Raw genomic sequence first — 22,127 nt, forward strand, 5'->3', positions numbered from 1 at the left:
TGCAGTGCCCTGTAGCAGGGCCAGTACTGGCACACCAGGGAAGGAGAACCCTCTGCAATCTTTCCTTTGCTTTGGTGTTAATATAAAATCTTCACTGGAGATATGAGAACAAAGTTGGGTTTTATTTTTTCTGGGATGAACTTTGGGGGGGGGGATTTTCTTCAGAGATGAGGAAAATCAGTTCATAGAAATAATAGGACGTCTACATTCTCAGTGATTAATTCAGTTCTTGTTTGTGTCAAAGACTCCCTGTGTCACCTGAGGCAATTTTTCATTTAATCTCTCTGTACTTTGTTCTTTCACTTCTGTGAAAATGAGATAAGTTTATTTACCTGTCTTATAGAGGGAAGAAGAAAGGCTGCTTGGGGTGTACTTGAGGCGCTGTGTTACATCCCTGAATCTATGGCACTACATCCAGGTACAGAAAGTGCCAAGGATGTTGTCATTCAAAGTCAGAGACTCCACTTGTGGAGTCATTTTAAAGCCTATAAATATTAGGACGTCATTTTGCAGAAATCTTATATTTTTGGCAAAAGACTTACGTCTGAGATACAGTGTGGAAACAAATCAGATCCTGTTGCATGGGCAATAAAACTAATGTCAACCTACCCTTTCTGCCACGAATCTCACAGACTGGACACTAGTTCCATATAAATTATCATTGTACTGCCCAGCTTCTATAAATTTGTGCTCTTGGATATCTTTTTCCATTTGTTCTCTTGAAATGACAAAATGATAATCTCTCCCATCCACTTCATAGTCACGCTTTGGCCGTGTGGTATCTGCATGAAACAGAAGACAGAAGATCAAGAAGTCTGTAAAAGCATCTCATGTAAAAAATGCTGCAATTAAGGTTTGCTCAGTGGACAATGCTGGGTCTGCTCTAAGTGGAGGTGCCCCACATCTTGGAGCAGATCTCTGGCTACTACATATTGTTTTCAACAGAGTTATGACAGTAAAGCTGTCTTTTTAAAGTAATACCTTCTGATGTTTACCTCCAATCAATACTTACAGGCTAATAGAAAATTAGGATTTACCAGAATTCCACTTTTTTCAAACCCCAAATACAAAATGCGTCCCGGATTGTAAATCTAATCCTATTACAGTGATAAAATCAATCACAATCTCATAAATTTAATTTAGCCTTAATTATAAGGCTGATTCTGATCTCACCTCTAGCAGTTTAAGCTGGTATTTGAAGAGACAACAGTTTAAAATGAAGTAAGACTGCAATCAGGGTCTGAAATAAACACTCAGCAAGCTCTAATGATCCAAGACATAAACACTCTGCTTAATTCAGGGTCCAATATTGCTTTCAGATTAGTCTAGATCTCGCACAAATTACAGATTACTCTTTATTTCTATTGATGGATGCTGTGCAATTGAGTTGAAACATTTTACCAGTATTTCAAACTTTTATCTTATTTAAGAAATCACAGATCAACTGACGATAAAATTGAGTTAGTGACTAGAAGGCTCCTTTAAAAAAATGCTACAGCTTTTGAGACAATTCTATTGAGAAATTCTTTCCAGACCTTCACCATCTTTTTTTGTTTGTTCCTTTCCCCTTTTTTGTCCAATGGAAAAATGGCTTTTGAGAACCTTGGCTACATATAGCTCATGGGTGCTACATTCACAGCAATTCACTTAATGTGTGGCACCAAGGGATACAGCTTACTCAGCTGCACAACAAGGAGTAAGATCATACTTACGTGGTACACATGACCCAAACTTATCAGGAAATTCAGATATCAAATCATCGTTGATCCGATCTTTCATAGGACCCAGAATAATAACCGGCCTGGTGTAATTAACTGAACAAAAAGAAAGGCACATTTTGATGATCTTACTGGCAATAATAGTAAATCTTCCCAAAGGTGCACTAACCAGAGTTGTTGCCTTTATGTATGAAGTGAAAACTTAGATATACATTTTACTGATGAATGATTTCTGTAGTGACATGGATAAGGAAAAAGGAATGAGTACCACTCATTTTGCAGAACGCTCTGATGGTGCATGCACATGTAGTCAAAGTGTATATATTTGTTACTGCTCAACAAGGTCACTCCCAAATGCTTGCAGATGGATTCTCTCATGAGACATGGAAAGGATATTGTAGAATTTTTTTCTCCTCAGCAATATGAGTGCATCCCCCATTAAATCAGGTGGATGTGCTCCCATTTTCACTTGCCTTCCCATAGGTTCATCTACTCTGGTTAGAGGCACTTATCACACGAGAAGGAAAATAATAAAGGCTTCCCACATAAAAATATTGCAGTAAATCTAGAAAATCTGCATTAATATTTTATAGACTGATTAACATATTTATTAGTAAAGGCCATGAGAGCATACTGGGGAGAGTCCTGAGAACATTAGGAAATGGGGGCTAGCAAGGGAGACCCTTACATCATTTCTTTTGTATGTGATAGACCAAGTGGCCAAGAAAAAGGAGCCACAGAGAATCTGGGGCTGACACAGCAAGGCTTACTGCTCTGCTTGCCCCCAAATTATGAAATGAAAAATATAAGGAACAGTGACAGAAATGCAGATGAAACTTACTTTCCTGTCTGGTGACAGGTTCATAAGAAAGGATGCAGTCTTCTTGGCCTCCTGATGAGAGAAGAAAGAGAAGAGATTGAAGGTGACAAGCAACACATCAAGTCCTAAAGCTTGATAAAATGCTTCACATAGAGACAGATCAGGTTCAACACTTCTCTCTGGTAATGCTCTCACCTGAACCATTCCAAAGTTTCTCATAACTTTAAAGCGTGGAGACCACTTTTTTCCTTCCCCTCCCTCCCTTGCCACATGTTTCAATTGTCTTTGCTGAAATTGGGCTTTTTCAGTGATGGGCAGTAAGGCTTCATTTATTGATTGGATAGCAAGGCTGTTTACAAGTATAGTGCAGAAATTTAAGATGTTATTCTTTTGCTTGTCCGATTGTTAAGGCCTTAACATGCTGCTGCAGGGCAAATCCACAGGCTACCTATAATGAACAATTTTTATCCTCAGAATATATACATTTTGGTTGATTGTCCTTCTGTGCATAATCTCCACAGCCTAGTTTATTCACAGCCTGACATCTAGCTATGAGCTATTTTCTGACCCTTATCCTTTCCCTGAACACAAATCTCACAGCATCCTATTTTACACACTTACTCTCCCTCCATTCCTGTTAGGACAGTGCTGTTTCCTCGTGGTGACAATTAAAAGTAGAGAAATTTGCCATGAGAAACAAGTGGCACTATATGGGCCATGACTTGGGTGCAGGTGTACAGCCCCAGTCTATCACTGTCCTCTGCTCTACCAGAGTGCAAGAGCAAAGGGGGGAGGATTCTTCAACCTACTGCATGAATAATTCCTGGACATTTCTTTTATTAAGCCCCTGTCACAGAATTGGTACCACATAAGGGCTCTGGCAGGTTCTAAATATGAGTTAGGCTTAGTAAAGTTTAAAATTATGATTTTATTTTTAACCCATTTCAGGGCTTTTCTCTGAGAAGATCCACAGATGGGATTTTGCAACTAATTTAGATACTACAGAAGAAAGAGTGTCATAAGGCATACCAGGGCTTTATAAAATAGATAGGATTGCCTTCATTTCATCTGCTTGCATGCACATGAGTCTGTGTTACATTATTCTGGTGGGTTCCTGCTAAATCAAAGTGGGCACATACAGGCAAAGAGTGCTGCCTGACACCTGATGCATGATATAGGTAGGATTTAGAGGGGGCTACACCTCACCCTGAAGTAGTCTGCCCGTTATCTGAGTCACTCTTGAGGATCCATTAACTATATTAACAAGATTTGTATTGGATGCAATGCCTAGCTCCCAAGTCAGTACAAAACTTTTTGTGGTTTAGTGTTAAGCTGACTCCCACCTCATGAATCTAATACGTTGATAGATTTTTTTGTAATATATTATCTAGACAACTGTGAGAAATGTGTAAGAAAGCTTTTCAAGTAAAAATAATGTAATTAAGGACAATGACAGAAAAAGCAAATTAAAAAATGAACTGATGTATTAGGAGAGAGGGAGAACAGAGCTGGCCAACTCCAACCTAGCAATGGTGCTGAAGTAGCAAAGGAGAAAACATAATTTTTAATGAAAGGAAGAAATTAGACAGCTTTTGAGGCTAAGGCAACATAACATACGCAGAGTGTGGATAATGGATTTTCTTCTCTATTTGTAAATATTTGATACTGTAATCAGTTGCTTAACTTTGGCTTTTTCCAAAGTTAAAAACCTAGAACTATTGATAAACTAGGTTTCGTGCATGAGATGTGCTATTTTCTCTTAAGTTTCTCTGTGAATTTTGGGGTTGGGATAAAACTCAGGATGACCCATTCCCCTGGAGATGAAACAATTCACTCTCCCAGCTCCTGAGCTGCCTGTGCTCCAGTCCCCAACAGCCAAGGCAATGCTTTTCAACAGCTTGAGAAAGTTGGTCTTGGGGTGGGCGATGAAGCCATCATGTGCTGAACACATGGAGAGGAGCCTGTTTGTACAACTACAATCTTAAACTTGAAAATACTTGTTTCAATGGCATACAGATCCACAGAAGGGGATTTATTTCAGTTAATATCAGAAATCTGTATCATGAGTGCTTATGTCTGAGCTAGTCCCCAGGTACCCTTTGGAGTCAATGGGTGCCTACAAATAGGCAAGTGCTTATTCTAAGACATGAGTCATTTGACCTATTTTAGATGTCTGCTTTGGGATGAGAGAAAAAGTCAGAAGGGTATGTTTGTCTCCATTGTCCCATAACGGCATTTAAACAGCAAGGTCAGATGCAGTCATCTGCATTTAAACAGAATCCCGTGGGATTGACAGTGACAAGAGCAACTGAAGGAAAATATCCAATAACTCTGTTTAAAAATTTCTCTGTGGGCTAATATTTTGCTTTGGCACAGAATTATAACCAGCACAAATAAGCCATCACAGATTTTACCTTCTGTTTTGCCCGTTCTCTGACAGACATATCCACATGCTAAAACTGTTGCTACATCCATGCTATCAGTAGGGTATGGGCAATGGAGACAAATGAGCTTGTCATTTCACAGAAGTCTTATGAAACTGTGGCCAGACTGAAGGCAAAGGAAAAACTCCAGCCCACTCAAATTGTTCTGAAGCTTAAGCCATTGGCAAGGGTTGCCAGCAAGTAAGGAGAAACTTTGAGGCTGTGATACATGGGGACTTAGAGATCTTCCTGAGTGAAGGCTCTTCAGCACCGAATTTCAGACTCAACATGGAGTGCAAGTGTGGGGGAAAGCTGCACCATTTCCATTACTTTACTTTTCTGGAAAAAGGGCTCAGGAAACTCAAGTTTTTATGTGAATAAAATCCTTCCAAGCACTGTCCAGACAAAATTCTCTAAGTCCTCAGAGGCTAATATGCATGTTAATTCTTCAGATGGTATTCTTTAATGATCTTTACTCAGTCAGTACTGCACGGTTTTGAAGTAGTCCATAAAGTATTAAGTATAATGCAGAGCTCTAGAGTCAATCAATAATTAGTTTGCTATAACCTTGAGATGGCTTTGAGATGTGAGACACAGTGTGAAATTCAGCAGGACATGGGCTTTTATTTATTATTTGACTAAGCCTCATTTACCACCCACATTAATGGCTTAATTAGCACAGGTTAGCTATATTGATCCGGAAAATTCTTGTGAAATTTAACAGACAAAACAAAAAGAGAAAAAAGAAAAAGCCCTTTCTGTAGGATTTTGGCATGATCCCTTGTTCTTCAGTGAAATTCCATCAAGCCAAAAAGAGAAGAAAAGAAAGAACATAAGGAAAGAGGAGAAAGAGAAAGGAAGCTTTCCTGAATGTAATTTGAGTAAGATTATTGGAGGGCTTTCACTTTACTAGAATCACTATGACTCTGCTTCTTGGTTTGCCAGTTGGTGATTTCTCATGCTTGGGAAGGTAAGAATAACCTGGAGTTTGTTATAACTCGTAGCCTCTATAAACTGGGCAGAGAGGTCCTGTGTGGTCGGATGAGTTTCATAAGGACTACTAATTTCATCTTTTTAAAGGATTTTATAGTGTTTCAGGGGGGTAGCCCTCAAATGGATTGAAGGTGTTGCCTCTGTTTTATCTTTCTGATTAGGTGGTAGAGAGTCTGTGAAAGACTCAAAACCAGTCTCAGCGTAGACCTGGCAGATATCAGGCATTTTTCATGTAACCCATAAAAAAGGTCCCATTTCCTACTGTCTTGCCAGAGCATCCAGAACTTCCATAGTGCTGGTGTAACTGCACCCATCATATGAGTAACGGGGCAGGAGAGCTGCTGTGAGCTGCCGTGGTGCAGCTGCCATGTAGCCAAACACCCACCCTCATCAAGCACCTTATGCATTGGGAATTTTGGCATCCTATTAATGGCTGTGAATGAAAAAATCTGTAAAGGGATCTAAGGCAGTGAATAACAAAAAAGTAATACTTATGAAGAACGCCAAAAATTATTTATAATTTTAGACAAATCAAAGAGAATTCTTGAGTTCATTAAAATTTCTGGACTAATGGTGGTGGTTACCGTCAATACACATGTGAAATACATGTAGATGAGCCAAGTTAATTTTATTTTTGAGCTCTTGCTTGAATTTTGTTGCTCAGCTGGATCTAAAATCAAAGAGGCTTATTTTTCTGTCACCATCCATTTAGGTTTTTGGCTAATGTATGGATTACCTGAGTTGTACTTGCAAGATCTTGGAGAAATCAATTTCTTGTTTTATTTCATCTGTACAGACTGTACTGGACAGTCAATATCCTACCCTTTACTTGGCTCCAAATCCCTTTCCTGGACCTCTATTTATGTAAGTAAACATGTTTTTTGGAAATATGTTGATAGCTATGAAAGGCTGGAAATCCAATACAGAAAAATATCATCAGTAGTCTGTCCAAAAAGTGGTCTATCGGCACTATATGTTTAAGATCAATATAGCTTGTGAGGGCATAAAATGAGACTTCAATACTTGTGCCAGTTTGAGCGTGCCTGAATAATATAGTAATTCTTGGGGCGTGTAAGAGCCAACATAAGTGTCCTAATTAATCAGTGACCTAACATAATAATCAGAACTCCTTTAACCTTATTCTGAGTCTTCAAATCTCATTACAAGAGTGACTTGCTGACAGAGGGTAAAAATTTTTGTTTCTAACAATTTTCCTTATTTTTAACTTTTAGTCATGTATTGCCTCTCTAGGTAATTGGTGCAATCACAACCAGTTATGCAATTAGGCTAAATAGATGTGGTAATGTGTGTGTAATTTTGATGACAGCTGTAAAAACCTTTACTGAAGTACGTGTAAGAGCATTACAACACATACGCACTAGAGAGACTTGAAATTCATGGCCATTATGAAAATCGTGTCTTGCAAAATAAAAACTGATGAGTCCACGGTAAAAAATATGTTCTTACAAGCTTGGTTTGAAAAAGAAATCAGAACATTTTCAGTTACAGAGCTCAAAATAAACTTTCAATCATGGTTTCAGGGATAAGTCAAACTTGGCTGTATGTATCCTTATCACAAAAAGAACAACTTTCTGCTAGACCAGGACTTTATATAGCACTCTGCAAACTTGGTTTTACTGCTGAGAACAGGTGCAAATCAACTAACAGTTATAGCCTTATATTAGCATGGCCACTGTGATGCAGCAGCAGCTGTGTGGCAGCTCAGCCCCTTTTAGATCAGGCCAGCATTTGTTCCTGGCTCAAAAATACTTTTAGAATTTTTTATAAAGGGCCAGATTCCACTGTCAGATGTGTTTGTGGTTCCCCCTGAAGTTAATGGAGCTGAGGGTTATCTGTTGGGATAAAGAAAATCCCACTGTTGGCTCCAGCTCTTTTGCTCATTGCTCATCAACAAACCCAGTGTTGAGAGCACTGGCAGAAGAAATCAGGTTTACTACTGCAACAGCCTTGTTGCTAAGAAGTGGTCAAAGAATTTTCTCTTGAGACCACATAGGAGGACTTTCAATTATATTATTTTGAAATAAAAAGTGTCTGACTTCTGTTGAGAAGTTGATTTTTTAACCCCCAAGCCCAAGACATGAGCAATACTTCAGGCAAATAATCAAATTTTTAAGCAATATACTTTTCTAAATAAATATGAATGCATCAGAATATCTCCTAGAAAAAGCCCAGTCAATTTGTAACCACTCTATTAACCACTGTCCAGGACACAGCCTGGACAGCTCTCAGAAGCCTTTAACATCAGTCTGTGTACCCCGGTTTGGAATGGTTCTAGGAATGATCAAGTAGTACAGGTTTTGACACTAGCTACTTTTCACTAAATGCTCATCATGAGAAGTAAAAGTTAGAGAAACATGTTAAAACAATTGCCAGAGACCCACTAGAAAAAATGCAGAACACCTCACTCTGGACTCTACCTGACCTATTTCTATAGGGACAAATATGAACATCTGCAGGTGAACACATGGCACTCGCCAGTTATTTGTTACCCATACACTTTTCCTTGTGCTGGTCAAGGTGTGAACTGGTGATTTCATAGAATCATAGAAGCACAGAATCAATTCAGATTGGAAAAAACCTTTAAGATCATCGAGTCCAGCCATAAACATAACACTGCCAAGTCCTGCTAAATCATGTCCCTAAGCACCACATCTACACGTCTTTTAAAGACCTCCAGGGATGGTGACTCAACCACTTCCCTGGGCAGCCTGTTCCAATGCTTGACAACCTTTTCGGTGAAGAAATTTTTCCTACTATCCAATCTAAACCTCCCCTGGTGCAACTTGAGGCCATTTCCTCTTATTCAATCACTTGTTACTTGGGAAAAGAGACCGACCCCCACCTCACTACAGCCTCCTTTCAGGTAGTTGTAGACAGCAATAAGGTCTCCCCTGAGCTGCCTTTTCTTGAGACTAAACAACCCCAGTTCCCTCAGTGGCTCCCCATAAGATTTGTGCTTTAGACCCTTCACCAGCCTCGTTGCCCTTCTCTGGACACACTCCAGCACCTCAATGTCTTTCTTGTAGTGAGGGGCCCAAAACTAAATACGGTATTTGAGGTGTGGCCTCATCAGGGCCAAGTACAGGGGGATGATCACTTCCCTGGTCCTGCTGGCCACACTATTTCTGACACAAGCCAGGATGCTGTTGGCCTTCTTGGCCACCTGGGCATACGGCTGGCTCATACTCAGCTGGCTGTCCACCAACAGCTCCTTTTCCGCCAGGCAGCTTTCCAGCCACTCATCCCCAATCTCCCACAATTCAGAAAGCAGTGGGGCAGGCAACCCCTTTCTTCCTGCTCATTTGTTGGGGAAGAAAGAAATAAGGGGCACTGGGACAGAGTCACAATCCCATGCAAAACCCTTGAGCTCTCCAGCAGTTTTCTATTTGCTCCCCATGAACTTTTTAGCTTCACTTTTTTTTTCTCCTCTTAGTATGCCCCATTTCACCAGTGCACTGACTGAGGGCTAAGTGAGTTTGCAAGTCAACACACATGGTATCCTGGTAAAATAACTTGTAGTGCCTCACCTTGAACACACAATATCTCCTCAAAGTGGCACTATATCTCACTGAAGAACAGCTTTGCAAAATGGCTGGCTCCAAATGGAGTTAAAACAAACTTGGTTCTGTGGCTGTGACTGATGTTGGGCCACCATTCCCAGATGCATACAAGAAGAGCAGAAATAATAACTGCATGTTGTCTTATTCTACCGGGAATGAGCTTTATCCCGAGCACCCATTACTTTTTTCCTTTCATTAGGAATAAATTAGAAGGCAGTGAGAAATACGTCTTTAGGAAATGTTCACAGACTAGGTCTGATAATTACTCTTCTCACACGAGGGATATTAACAGGCTTCTACTGTGTAGTGAAATAAGACAATTTCACAATTTCTTCATGACAGGCCTCATCTCTCTTATCTCTACGCCCTCACAATTTTTGGATTGCTCTCTCTGACCATCTGCCTCTTGCTCTCCTCTGTCTGATTATTCTCTGTTCCTGAGTCATAATTTTTGTAGGGGATGTTTGCTGCAATGAGCTGTGTGATGGGAGGTACTCTTGATATAGGGTAGGCTGGAGATCCAGAGAGTAACTCAGGAGGGCTTTAAGTCCCCACAGGGGGGATATGCTGATATTCCATGGCCATGTAATTGAACACACAGTCAGGTTAGAGTTGATATGCCATTGCGGCCATCTGAAACAGTGATTTCCAGCTGGTAACCAAAGTTGTTAGTTGCCCAAGGTCATGCCTTCAGATGTCATGTCAGCACACACCAATGAATCCTTAGCAAATTAGGCCCTTTGGGCACCAGGTCCTGGATTTTAAAGCCACTTTCATTTGGCATAACCTAAGATTGGCTTCCTCTGCTGCTAAATGGCATAGCTCTCCTGTAGGCTGAGAAGGAAGCCAGGCAGCAGTTGCTGGACATATCAGCACTGTGTGGGGAGCTCCAGCCAACAGGATGTAGGCTGGATGCTGCTGGGGTGACACAGGAGCTTGCCCAGATGAAAACCACTCTAGAAGGAGAGTGCCTGCCATGGGCAGTTGTTACCCCTACACTACTTTTCTGTCCAAGTATCTATGTCCCGACTAACTTCCCCAAACCATTTCTATCCCCCTTCTTGCAGCTCGAAACACACACTTTGTTTCAAGCTACTGCACAGCCAATGAGGAACTAGCTATCTGGCCTGTCTTATGAAATTTGGGAACTAGCCTTTGTGGAGCTGTCCCAAATGTCTGGCTGCAACTGGGAACCCCTGTTAAGTCTCTTGTTTGGGACAGTTCATCAGGCATGGGATGGGCTCAGCCGCCAGCCTAGATTCTCCTCTGGGCTTTTACCCTGAGTGCACCCTGAAAGAAACACACCCAGAGGAGATTTGACTCATGCAAACTTTTGAAAATTTAACCTATTGACTCATTCCTGATTGTAAAGTCAGTCTGGGGAAAGAGCATCTTATATTTCAAACATAAAATCCTCGTTTCCTTCTCAATAGAGGACACATTAAAAATAAAGCGGTTCAGAATTGGATCTTGGCAGTTCAAGAGCACCTACTGTTTTCTTGTGACTCTGGCAATTGCTTTCCAAGGAAACCTTTGCAATACAAGAGAATACAAACTAATTTACCATTTCTGAATTGCATAAGATTAGGTGTTTTACTGAAGCAAACCAGTGTTTATTAACAGAGTTCAACTGCTATGCACTAAATCAAGACTAGTAAATATGAGGTATGATACCAATGATTACCTGAATGTATGCGGGTGCTTAGCACAAGTGCTGAGTGACTGGTGGAAAACTTGATTTGCTAAGCAAATGGCTTGAAAAAATTAAACAACTTGGTGATTTAGTCAGCAATCTATAATTTTAGTTACCTTTTATTACATTTCCAGTCATTTATTTAATGCCTTATTTTTTGGTTTTCAACACTTCCAGAAAAATAGTTATACTGGTTAAATTTTGGGGTATTACTAATAATTACCCACAACACACAATCTGCCTCTTGGCTATATGACCACATGCAGTCTGGCATTCCAACTAAATCAGGTTACAGGGTTGGGACCTCCACTTATAGGGAATCAGTGACATTCAGTGGCAGTGCCTAAGGGGTGAAGGTCTATCTTACCTTTTTTTGAAGACTTAATATGCATTAAGAAATCTGTACTGCCAAAATTAAGGGCTCAACAACATTTCTGGGACTTTTTCTTAGCCCTCCATACAGGCATGCAGAAATGCAAGTAAAAATTGTAAAGAGGATGCCTTTTTCAGGTTTGACTAAAGCTATGGAGTAATTTTATAAGATCAAGGAACTGCCCCCTCCCTGCTGAAATAAACTTCTTGTCACTAAACCAAATAATCCTAACTTTCACAGGCTACCCAAAGCCAGGTGTGGTTTTATGTCCCAGAATACATCCCAAATAACAACCTTCCTCCCTTCTCTCATAAAGGTTGCCAGTTTTCTTTTATAGCTTTGTACTCAAGATGTGGTCGTAAATTTGAATTCCAAGCCATTTGCTCCAACCGTCTTTTTAACATTAACAAAAGAATAGCAAGGAGAGAAACAAAATAAAAGAAACAAACAGAACAAGCAATGCAAAGTAAAAGGACTCTAATGAAAGCAGTAACTTACTGTAGCTACTTTCACTATCGCTGGCATTAGAAGAAACATGTTCTGCAAGAACAGTACAGCAAATTAAAGAACATAACCAAGCACCACAGAGCTGCAGAAACTTAAAATAACTGCCACAGTCATGCAAAGATAGTTGTGCAGAGAGGAAATAAAAACTGTGCAGTGACATCACCTGAAAACTCTCAGATAATTTACACAGCAAAAATGAAAGCTTTCTCTCTTGTGGCATTTCAGAAAGAGACTTTACGTATTAGCTGGTGAGAGACTCTATGTATTAGGTAGTGATATGCGTCATGGCAAAGCCATGTCTTTTTTTGATGAGACAGTTAATGACATCTCAGATGATAATAATTTCAAAGTATATTATGGTCCACTTGCATCTACTGGAAGTCTCGGGTAATTTCATGAAACCTGAGTGTCCGCTGATATTACTCTGTGCTATCAGTAACATGTATCCTTAATGGATTTGAACTATTCCTGCTAAACTTCTAGCTTGTGTCCATCTTTAATCACTGTGCACGATCCCAAAGGGTTAACAAATTAACATGAAAATGGTTTTGATATCAAATATTGTAACTCTATCTATTTTACCTTGTCCAAAAAAAGAAGACAAAGCCAATGACAAAACTAAGAAAAAAGGACGAAATCTTTTTTCAGACATTGTCTAGCCTCAGTATTTGAGCCAGAGTATGAAAACCTTTACCAGACCAGTCTGGACAGAAGAACAGGGATATAAGAACTATCGTGATGGGTCAGACTTGTAGTTTGGCAAGTCTGGTGTCCTGTTTGTATTATCATATTATTTAAAGGAAGGTGCAATCTGTGTCATGTGAAGTTGCTGTTCCCAAACTGTAATCAATCAGCAGACTGTTTATGGTCAGTCAGACCATGCTATATGTTCCCCAGGAGGTCTGCAGAACCACATTAAACAGTGGTTTTAATAGTATCTCTGGTAGAAATGCTGATTACTTTGCACCTAAAAGATCATTTGACAGTTTAAACTTTTCAGCTGGTCCAGGACATTTAGAAGCCAATGGTATAATTGCTATACAGTGGGGAGCCACGCTGGGTTAATAAGACTGAGACACAGTGGTTAAAGGGACAATGGGTACAAATAATTCACCTCCTGACAAACACTAGGAGCCAAAATTGGTCCAATATTTGTCATTAAACCAGTTGGCAGATTAGGCTGTGGGTGACCCACAACACTCACCTGCAACTGCCTCTAAACACTCCCAGTGAAAGGAGGAACTCATAAAAGCCAAGAATCCCCTGGGACGAACTCAAAGTAGACCATGCATGGATGTCAGGAAGGGAGCAGTGCCAAGACCACCTCTTCACTGCAAGGTGCTGCAATTCCCTCATGTATCAAACTAATGGCTGAGGGTTCATAAACTGATGGGGTTACTGGAGCAGCAGAAATGAGAGGGGATGATATCTGATAAAAATAGTAATGGAAAACTTTGATCTTGGGCTTAGTAAGAAGCTTTAAAAAATTAAACTTACATTTTGAAGAAAACAGTGTATTGACTTTCAAACATTTCATAACAAGTTAACAAGGGTTGTTGCAGGACCCTGAAGAACTTTATTAAACAAGAGCAAATATCCTTCATAGTAAGAACTGTCATTAAAAAGCATTTCTGAGTTGTCATTAAAAAGCATTTCTGAGTTGAATATTAGTGACATTTGGATGGGTGGGAATGTCTAGAGGTGTGTCAGTAATTGAAAGCTAGGTGCAATATTAATAGAGAAACTACAGCCTATATAATACCTCTGTGCTACTTTTCCCTTAGCAATTTGCAGAATTCAGTTATCTCTTTTCAAATGGTTGGATGTTATGGAGATTCGTCTTTGTAAGGACACAGATATTCAGGAGTGTTATCAGATCAGAAGTATTCTACTTCTCTTTAGGCAGGGAAGGATCTGCACTTGCTGCTAATGAGCTGCTATGACACTTTACTTAAAGTGGCAGAATTGCTAAAATTCAGGTGGCACTGACATTTGCTGTCTATCACTGACAAAACTAGTCTTGCAGAACTGTTCTTCGTACAAGAGATGAAGCTTTCATCTTTAAATTGTGAGCTACTGTATGGCTTAAAGTTAAACCATTAAAAAGTCCCTTCAACAAATCAGTCAGAAATGGAATAATGTCTAAAATTGTGTGCATGGATGTGCATTCCTGCAATTAAAAAGCACATAGAAAACAGTAGGCGATGCAGTGTTAACATTCACACACATTTTGCTCCAATTACTTGGCGCTTAAGAAAAAGAATAAGAACTGAGGAAGAAGCAGCCAAACACATGCAAGTGGCATTTTCTTTAAATTATTTAGATCTGGATACAGAATATAATGTAGCTATTTATATAGAAATCATCTGCAAATATTTCACTCTATACAATTTTTTCTGGTCTAACTTTCGAGGAAGCAAAATTGTTTCTGGACAATTATCTGACACGTTACACATTCTGCAATGCCAAGTCTTGAGACAGGATTTCTGCATCAGAGAAAGAAACTGATTAAGGTTGCATGACACAGAATAGGTTGCTAATGGTGAAATGGGTCCAAAATTAGCTTTGGGGAAGGCATGTCTTCTCTAGCCTGCAAATGATGTCTTCCATTAATAACAAACACTATTCTAAAATCCAGCAAAGTAACAAACACCCCCATGCAAAAAGCTGAAAATGCAAAAGCAACAGCATAAAATAATTTTCTATTGATTTCCTCAGGATGTGATCAAGTTAAAATGTTTAACTTTCTCTTTAGATGGAGAGGGAGGGATTGTTGCTGAAAGGAACAGTCTAGGCAGCAAAACGAGTTCTAGGTATGCTACTCTACAGAACTGCCATGATGGGAACAGTAACATACTGTCAGAAACAAAAGGTGTTATTACAAAAGAAGTGAAAGTGTCTGCTTGATACACTGTATGTTATTTAATATTGTCATGCAGAACAAAATGATTGAAACATTTTTAATGCATTCACAGCTGGGTAACAAATAAAACTCTATCTTGTGCATGCTAGGAGTGGAGGGTCCTCAGAGAAGGAACAGAAGCCAAAACAAAACAAAACAAAAAAAGATTTACAGTGACCATTCCTGGGAACTTACTCAGAGTCTTTGTTCCATAACCGTCGTCACCTAATCCGGGGATGTCCTGCACGGAAGTCCCCAGAGAGAGCAATGAGAAAGGAAGAACAGCCGCAGAAGAGGAAGGAAGAAGTCAGTGGAGTTGAAATGGATACTACCATGACTGACCATGTCGATTGAGCAATCTGGATCCCTGCTTTTTCTTTTTGAAACAACTTTAGACCCATTTTCTATGGGAATGTAGCCAATGAAGGAGGCAGTGACCATGACACATGGCTTTTGGAGCTGTGAGGAAGAAGGAACAACCAGATCAATAAAGTTCCAGAAACAATCCTCACTGGATAAATTTAGGAGAGAATTATTAAGGAAAAAAAAGTGAATATTTGGGCTTGGAACTAGCATTTATTTTTAATAATGCTGGTTCTCTATACAATTTAAGCAGTCAGTAAATGCCCAGGAGGTACACATTCCAAGATCTGATTTACTTCTTTAAGCTAAACTGTTAGCACAGTTGCTTTATTTAATTGTTAAACTTTCAGTGAGGCTGCCCATGGCAATCAACTTGGAGAATGTAAAAGGCAAAAAAGAGATTAGAGCAGAGCTTTTAAAAAATAATAACTTAGTTTAGTATTGTGAAAGAAATCACTTTTGCATTACTTTGAGCCAGTTCTGATCTGGGAATATTTAATCAGAGACAAATTTGGATTTATGACAGATGCCACAACAACTTTGGGGAGCTACATTTGCTCTTCCAAAAGTTAAGGTCACTGTTTTATTCTTCTAAAAATGATGTTTCCAAGGATGGAATGACCAGCTGGATCCAAACTGCAGTCACACATTGGTCACAGTAGTAATACCTCTCCTGCCTGCCTACAACAGATATTTGCCTAGATGTGTGGGATATTGGTATCATGCGTGTCACCCATTTTTTGTGCTGCTGCATTGTCTCCAAGAGGTTACTTACGTTCTGGATCACTTGTTTCCTGCTCACTCTGCTCCTTGCTCTTGTAGAATGGGAATTTTCGTGAAAAGATGAAGTTCTTTTTACGCTTGTCATTGAATGACTGTGAAGGAGAAAAGGCATGGGGCAAAAACAGGGACGTCTAATTGTTGTCACACTCATGCTGACAAAACAACTAGTTTGTAAAAGTGGAGAGAACTGTAGTGACTCAAATCAGTCCAAACCAAGTGGCTGCAAAGAATCAGGGGTGGTTGTGGTGAGGTCTGCAGCTTGAAGGCAAAGCCCCTGGAGACTGGATCGATTTGATTAGAGAGGTCTCAAATCACAACCTTCAGCTCCTCATTTGGAAACTGCCATGTTTGGCTTGTTCAGATAAAGGGCTACAGATGGCTCAGCATGCTTTGAGATCAAGCCACTCATCTTTAATCATAGCAGACTGTGCACAGAATTAATTAACTGACTGAAAAAGAATAGGCTGTAAAGAAGAAAGTGGAAGCCTTTGATTTTCTTGTAGTAGGTATGTGAATTCAGCCCTGTGCCAATTAAAATAAAATATTTTTTTTCTGGTAACGGCTGCTGATTTCATTGTGTTTTATTTGGCCTCTTAATCAGCAACTTCTTAAGTGTGTTTTAATGCCTTTTTTTCCATAATTTTTTAAAAACCCCTTTGTTTTATTTTATACATATATATTTACTCATTAGGTTCCTCTGGATATACTTGTAGTTTTATGTGATTTAGAGATGGAATTCTGCTGATATGCAGTATTTCAGTGTATGTTGAGCAACATATATGGCTTTTCTTTAAATGGGGAATTAATATGGAAGAAATTGGGTTTTTTTTTTACATGATAAAACCTTTGACTTTATAGACAGTCACAAGGGCTCATAGCACTGTATTATATAAAAGCAGGATATGCCTACTTGGGACATTTATTTCAGATACTAAACAAGGAATTAGGGTCCCTATATAATCAACTGAGAGAAGCTGGCATTTCCAGAGGGCACCTATGCTGAGCTGCAGATAGTGCTTAAATGAAGTGACCTGTGCTGTCCATCAGACAATGTCCTACACTGTTTCCTATACCGAACACATGCAATGCCCAGACCTAAGACTTTGAAAGTGATCACGTCCAAGAGAGCAGAGACCTTCTTAACTCATTTAAAGGACCAATCTCATGTGTTTGTCATTGCTTGAATGAAATATAACCAGTATTTGGCTCCAATTCTGAAATTGAATATATTTAGAGTTTCAGAACATAATCTATTTTCTTACATTTTGGAAGCATAAAATGTGCTTTAGAATATGTATATCTGAAAGATGTGAAGTTAGGTACTGAAAATCTCTATTAAAATAGTTGTCTACTTGTGTCACGAAAGTTTCATGCCACTTTTACATTTCAAGCATATTTAAAGTTCAGTAACTGAAAACAAAGGAAAAAAAATGCACATGTAGAATAAATGATCCATGAAAGTCTCTCAGAGTATGTAAACATTCAAAGTGAAATTAATGTGGAGGTCATGCACAAATAATCCAGACAGCATGCAATTTCAAAACAAAGCAAATATGAAAGAAAGCCAGAGGAAAAAAAAATGCACATGAAGGATAAAGTAATCTGTGGATGAAAAGAGGACTGACATGCACATTACATCACTTTAATGACCTAAAGGATATAATTAAATTAAAATGTGTTTTCTGTGATCATTTCTTTTATTTTTCCAAAGAAAGGAATGTAGCATGTTAACATTTCCCATTGTGAAAATGTTGTTTGTCACAATTCATCTGAATTTGACATAGTAATACTACAGGCATTACACTTTAAAAGGGAAAAAAATATATATATACACGCAATAGCACCTCAAAAACCAAAGGAGTTTTAAAATGACAATCACTTCATTACCAAATGCCATTTCACTTTGGAATTAAAGAGAATGTTATCAAATTGATAAATAAATATGCTGTGTTTCACAGTGATTATATGATAACACTTATAAGTATTCTCCTTCAATTTTTAATCCAACAGTCTAGATCAAAAACTTCAGAAAGTCCATTTTCACCAAAAAAGCTTATATTTTTTTCAAGCTTATGCATGATCTAACAGTATATTCCAAATTAGACAGATATAATATAGTGTTACATACACTTTTTCTCCTTTTGCAATTTCAAGTACTGGGTTGCCTTTTTAATAAGATATTGTTCCACTTCAATCTGGACAATCAAAATCTGGCAATTCATAGCAGGTGACTATTATGTCCAACTGTGTCATTGCATTTACACCAGTAAAAAGCCTTGTTCCTAAAATAAAGCTGACTCGTAGTTTATTAATATCCATAAGCAAATATGTTTATGCATGTGTTAATATTTCTATAGATTAATCAGTGTGTACATTCATGTTAATGACCATATATACTATCATAGTGTAGTCAGAGGGTTTATATTTAAAATAACAAAGAAACTGTAAAATATTATAAAACACTAAAATTGGTCTAATCCTGCAAATTTATAGAAATAATTAGTCCTTGGTTTTAACTGGATAGGCTTACCCAGTTTTTATTTTCTTGTACATTAAGTGCATGTTGCTTCACAAGAAACCAAAGACAGGAGCCTTGATTTTGGTTTTATATCCAATATAAATGTGATTAAACTCAGGCTGATGGTCTCCACCTTAAGGATATGAAATCCTGCAGACACCCATCAAAATGCTTCTTACAGATACCACGATATATATCTCTAATGTATAGAGATAAGAGGATTGGCAAAGAGAAGAGAGAGAGACTCATACAGAATAAACCCATGTTTTTATTGGATATACTGTGTTAATTCTGGATTTTGTTCTGTTGGTGGAGGAGTAGAGACCAACACTGAATACATATTTTCTTTTTTAAGAAAGGATCAGGGATGTGAGGAATGGTGGAAAGGTTAAAGGGCAACATTCAGATGTACGTTTTTGAGATATTTCATTTCTATAAAATGGAAACTTTGAGATCTGTCAAATATTCCAAAGCCTGTTTTCACAGGGGTTCCCTGTGCGGCTGGAGAGCTGTGAAATAGCCATAGGATAAAATAAGAGAGGTATTTGCCTACATCTCAGCCTGATGCAAAAGTTGCATGCAACTGGAATTGAAATTGTGATAGCAAGCTTAGGTTTGTTTCAACAGTATTTATGTAGGCAGAGTTTCTGAAAGTCAGTGAAAAAGTGCCTGAAAATGGATTCCTCTGTAAGTCACAATTTCTTTGCCATGAATATTGTAAAATCCTGTAATGGAAAGTAACTCGGGCATTTCAGTTACAGTGAGAAACCTGTACAATAGATTACTTTTATACCTCACTGATATCAGTTCACACAGACTACCACTAACCTAGGAATTGGCATTAGTAGGCACTTTATACAGACAAGGGTCTAGGACTACAAAGCAAATGAAATTTTCAACTACTGTCTGACGACTGAACAGTGAGCTCATTCTTCACAATATTTGAACTGTGATGAAAAAAAAAGTCTTTACTCAGAAAAAAAGCAGAAAAAAAAAGCTTTCACTGATGTCCTGGCTCGAATTCTTGTCTGATACTACTTAGGCATAGACCGTCTTTTGGAGAGGTCAGAAAAAAATTGTGATGTGCACTCTTGCTTGACCAAATATCCCCAGATGTCCCCAGTTATGTAAGTCTGGCTTACACATACCAACCTACCCTGGTTGTGACAGACATTAAGACACTGTGTGTTTCTTGTTCTTAAGAACTCCCTTTGGTACTTTTTTGTGTCAACATAGTTTTTGTATTCTAAATGCATTTCCCTAGGTGCAGCAGCCATATATATGTTACTCATCAGCTAAGGACAGTGTTTTTTTAAAGCAAATTTTCATGTAACATTGAATAAACAAGCCAATTTCAAAATTTGTGTTATAACGGTAAACACAAAGAATAGTGTATCAGTAATTTGGTAGTTGTACCATACTGCAATAGGCAACTATATCAGTGTTTATTTTAAGCTTCTTCTCAATTTTTTTTTTTCAGAATGTAGCTGATCCATACTGTTTAGTGCAGATGTGCTCTTGAGAGAGGTTGTCCTCTTTATGCTTTGCAGAAGAGTCTAATATGTTGGGGAAAGATTTCTTTTGATGCCCTAAAAGCTCTAAAAGCAATTAAATCTTCTAAAAGCCATTAAACTCCCAAATACATTGGGAATGCTTCATTTTGCTATTTAATTCAGCCAGTGCTAATCTTCAGTAATGAGCTGGGAACCAGTGTTCAGGGGATCACCTAAGAAAAAGCTGTTCCAGAGCACTGGCTGTGAAATTCTTTTATACAGGGTGTAGACGAATTTCATTTACCACCTATTTTTAGGCAGGTTTGAGCTAAGCTTTAGCCTAATTTTTGTTACATGCTTATCTGTATCAGTCTCGTTCCGAGATTGGTCTAGCAGTGCATATGAGTTCATTCATTTTGCTGCTTCTCATCTGCCATGTTTTTTTTTCAATTCTTCTCCTTTAATACCTGGTTTTGGCCTAACTTAAATGAAAAACCCTCACTTATACATCATTCTACAAAAATCTACAAAATTTAACAGCAACATTATGTCCCTGCAATCCTTTTCTCTGTATTTAATTCACATATTTTGGGACATCTTTTACTCTGTTTGAACACTGACTTTAATAAAGGTTTGGGCATTCAAACACTGTTAAATGTCTACATGTCAAATCTCTCCTATCATACTGAAAACTCTCACTGAAACCAGAAAGAAAAGTTTTGGACTGTAAGAGATACTCAGTGTCATTTCCCTTTCAAACATATATATCACTTCTCTGCTTTTATAGTGGGCTTTTTCACTTAGCAATTCAAAATGCATGATGAATATGAACTCACCAAAACGAACTTTTGAGGACAATCCTGTGTTAGCATATTTGCTTTATGTGAAAAGTGGTTTTGCAGTTTGCATGGCAGCATGGTCTGGTGAACATGGGTCAAACCACACTTTGGAATCTTCTGCCTCATTGTTCCATCTGCAATACCAGGCCCAGAGCAGTGCCCTCCTTGCAGGTACAACTGTAAGCCTGGTTCTATAGTGACCATGCAGTATATTCCTTAAGACATATATCTTTCATTCACAGTCTGACCACACAGTTATATGCTGGCAAGCAACAGTTGACAACTTCTCTTTCTATGAGATGCAGGGGAAAGGATGTCCCTATTAAGTTCAACCTTAAATTTTCTTAGATACAGAAAGTATTTGGAAAAAAAAACAAACCAAAAGCCAGGGCTACAGTCATTCCTTACTGGATTTTTGCTCCATGATTTGTTTTGATAAGTGAGAGCAAAGTTTGGGTGAGAAGAAGCTCAGATGAAGATAACTTTGCTTGCTTGGTTTTCCCATGAAGCTTCAGGAAGAATTGGATCTTGGAAATCCAAAATGAAAAAGTGCAAGCCTGATTAAAAACTCCATTCTGTCTAGCTTCTGCAGACAAGGGTAGTGTTGTTTAGTATTCATAAATATGAAATTCTAGTAATCTTTTTTTTTTAAGACTGACTTAATGCCACTTGTCAGCCAGCAACTCAGTTTTAATTCCTAACAAAACAAGTTAAAACCAACACAAAATACCAGGGGAACAGAAAGACTAATAGACTTTCAAGAGAACATGTAAAAGCAGTATTTCCAATTCTGCAAACATGTATTTAACTTGGTGCAAGGTACAAATCACATTAAAAAGGGAGTATTCATCTGTGCTAATTTACATTGCATCACTGTCAGCAGGATTGAAACGCCAGCGTAAAAACCTTGCGTTTGTGACAGCCAAGGTCATTTACAAGTATCTGAAGGTGGTACACAAAGAGGGTGAGAAAGATTTGTTCAAGCAGCAACACTGAAATTAATAGTGTGAAAATAAGAAAGGGCAAAGCTCCTTGACAGTGAAATCAATTTGGATGTAGAATAATCTGCCCCAAGGGAAGTGGAAAAGCCTAGATCATTCTTCATGTTTAAAACAAATCTG

The 22,127-nt window shown here is 38.5% G+C and overlaps 1 protein-coding gene across 30 annotated transcripts in view; it reads right to left on the reverse strand.

Moving 5' to 3' along the window:
• DLG2 (discs large MAGUK scaffold protein 2) overlaps positions 1 to 22,127 on the reverse strand; it is a 1,055,297-nt gene that overhangs the window by 12,400 nt on the left and 1,020,770 nt on the right. For 19 of the 30 annotated variants that reach the window (XM_074860344.1, XM_074860343.1, XM_074860342.1 and 16 more), the window contains 5 exons: positions 16,149 to 16,248; positions 12,100 to 12,141; positions 2,560 to 2,610; positions 1,713 to 1,814; positions 610 to 782 (listed from right to left, as the gene is read on the reverse strand). In XM_074860344.1, the coding sequence (XP_074716445.1) occupies positions 610 to 782; positions 1,713 to 1,814; positions 2,560 to 2,610; positions 12,100 to 12,141; positions 16,149 to 16,248 (468 nt within the window). Of the gene's footprint in view, positions 1 to 609; positions 783 to 1,712; positions 1,815 to 2,559; positions 2,611 to 12,099; positions 12,142 to 15,205; positions 15,252 to 16,148; positions 16,249 to 22,127 lie in introns of all 30 variants that reach the window. The other 11 variants (XM_074860354.1, XM_074860347.1, XM_074860364.1 and 8 more) reach the window with 3 other exon arrangements.

Source organism: Strix uralensis, chromosome 2 (genome assembly GCF_047716275.1).
Source record: "Strix uralensis isolate ZFMK-TIS-50842 chromosome 2, bStrUra1, whole genome shotgun sequence".
Taxonomy (NCBI): domain Eukaryota; kingdom Metazoa; phylum Chordata; class Aves; order Strigiformes; family Strigidae; genus Strix; species Strix uralensis.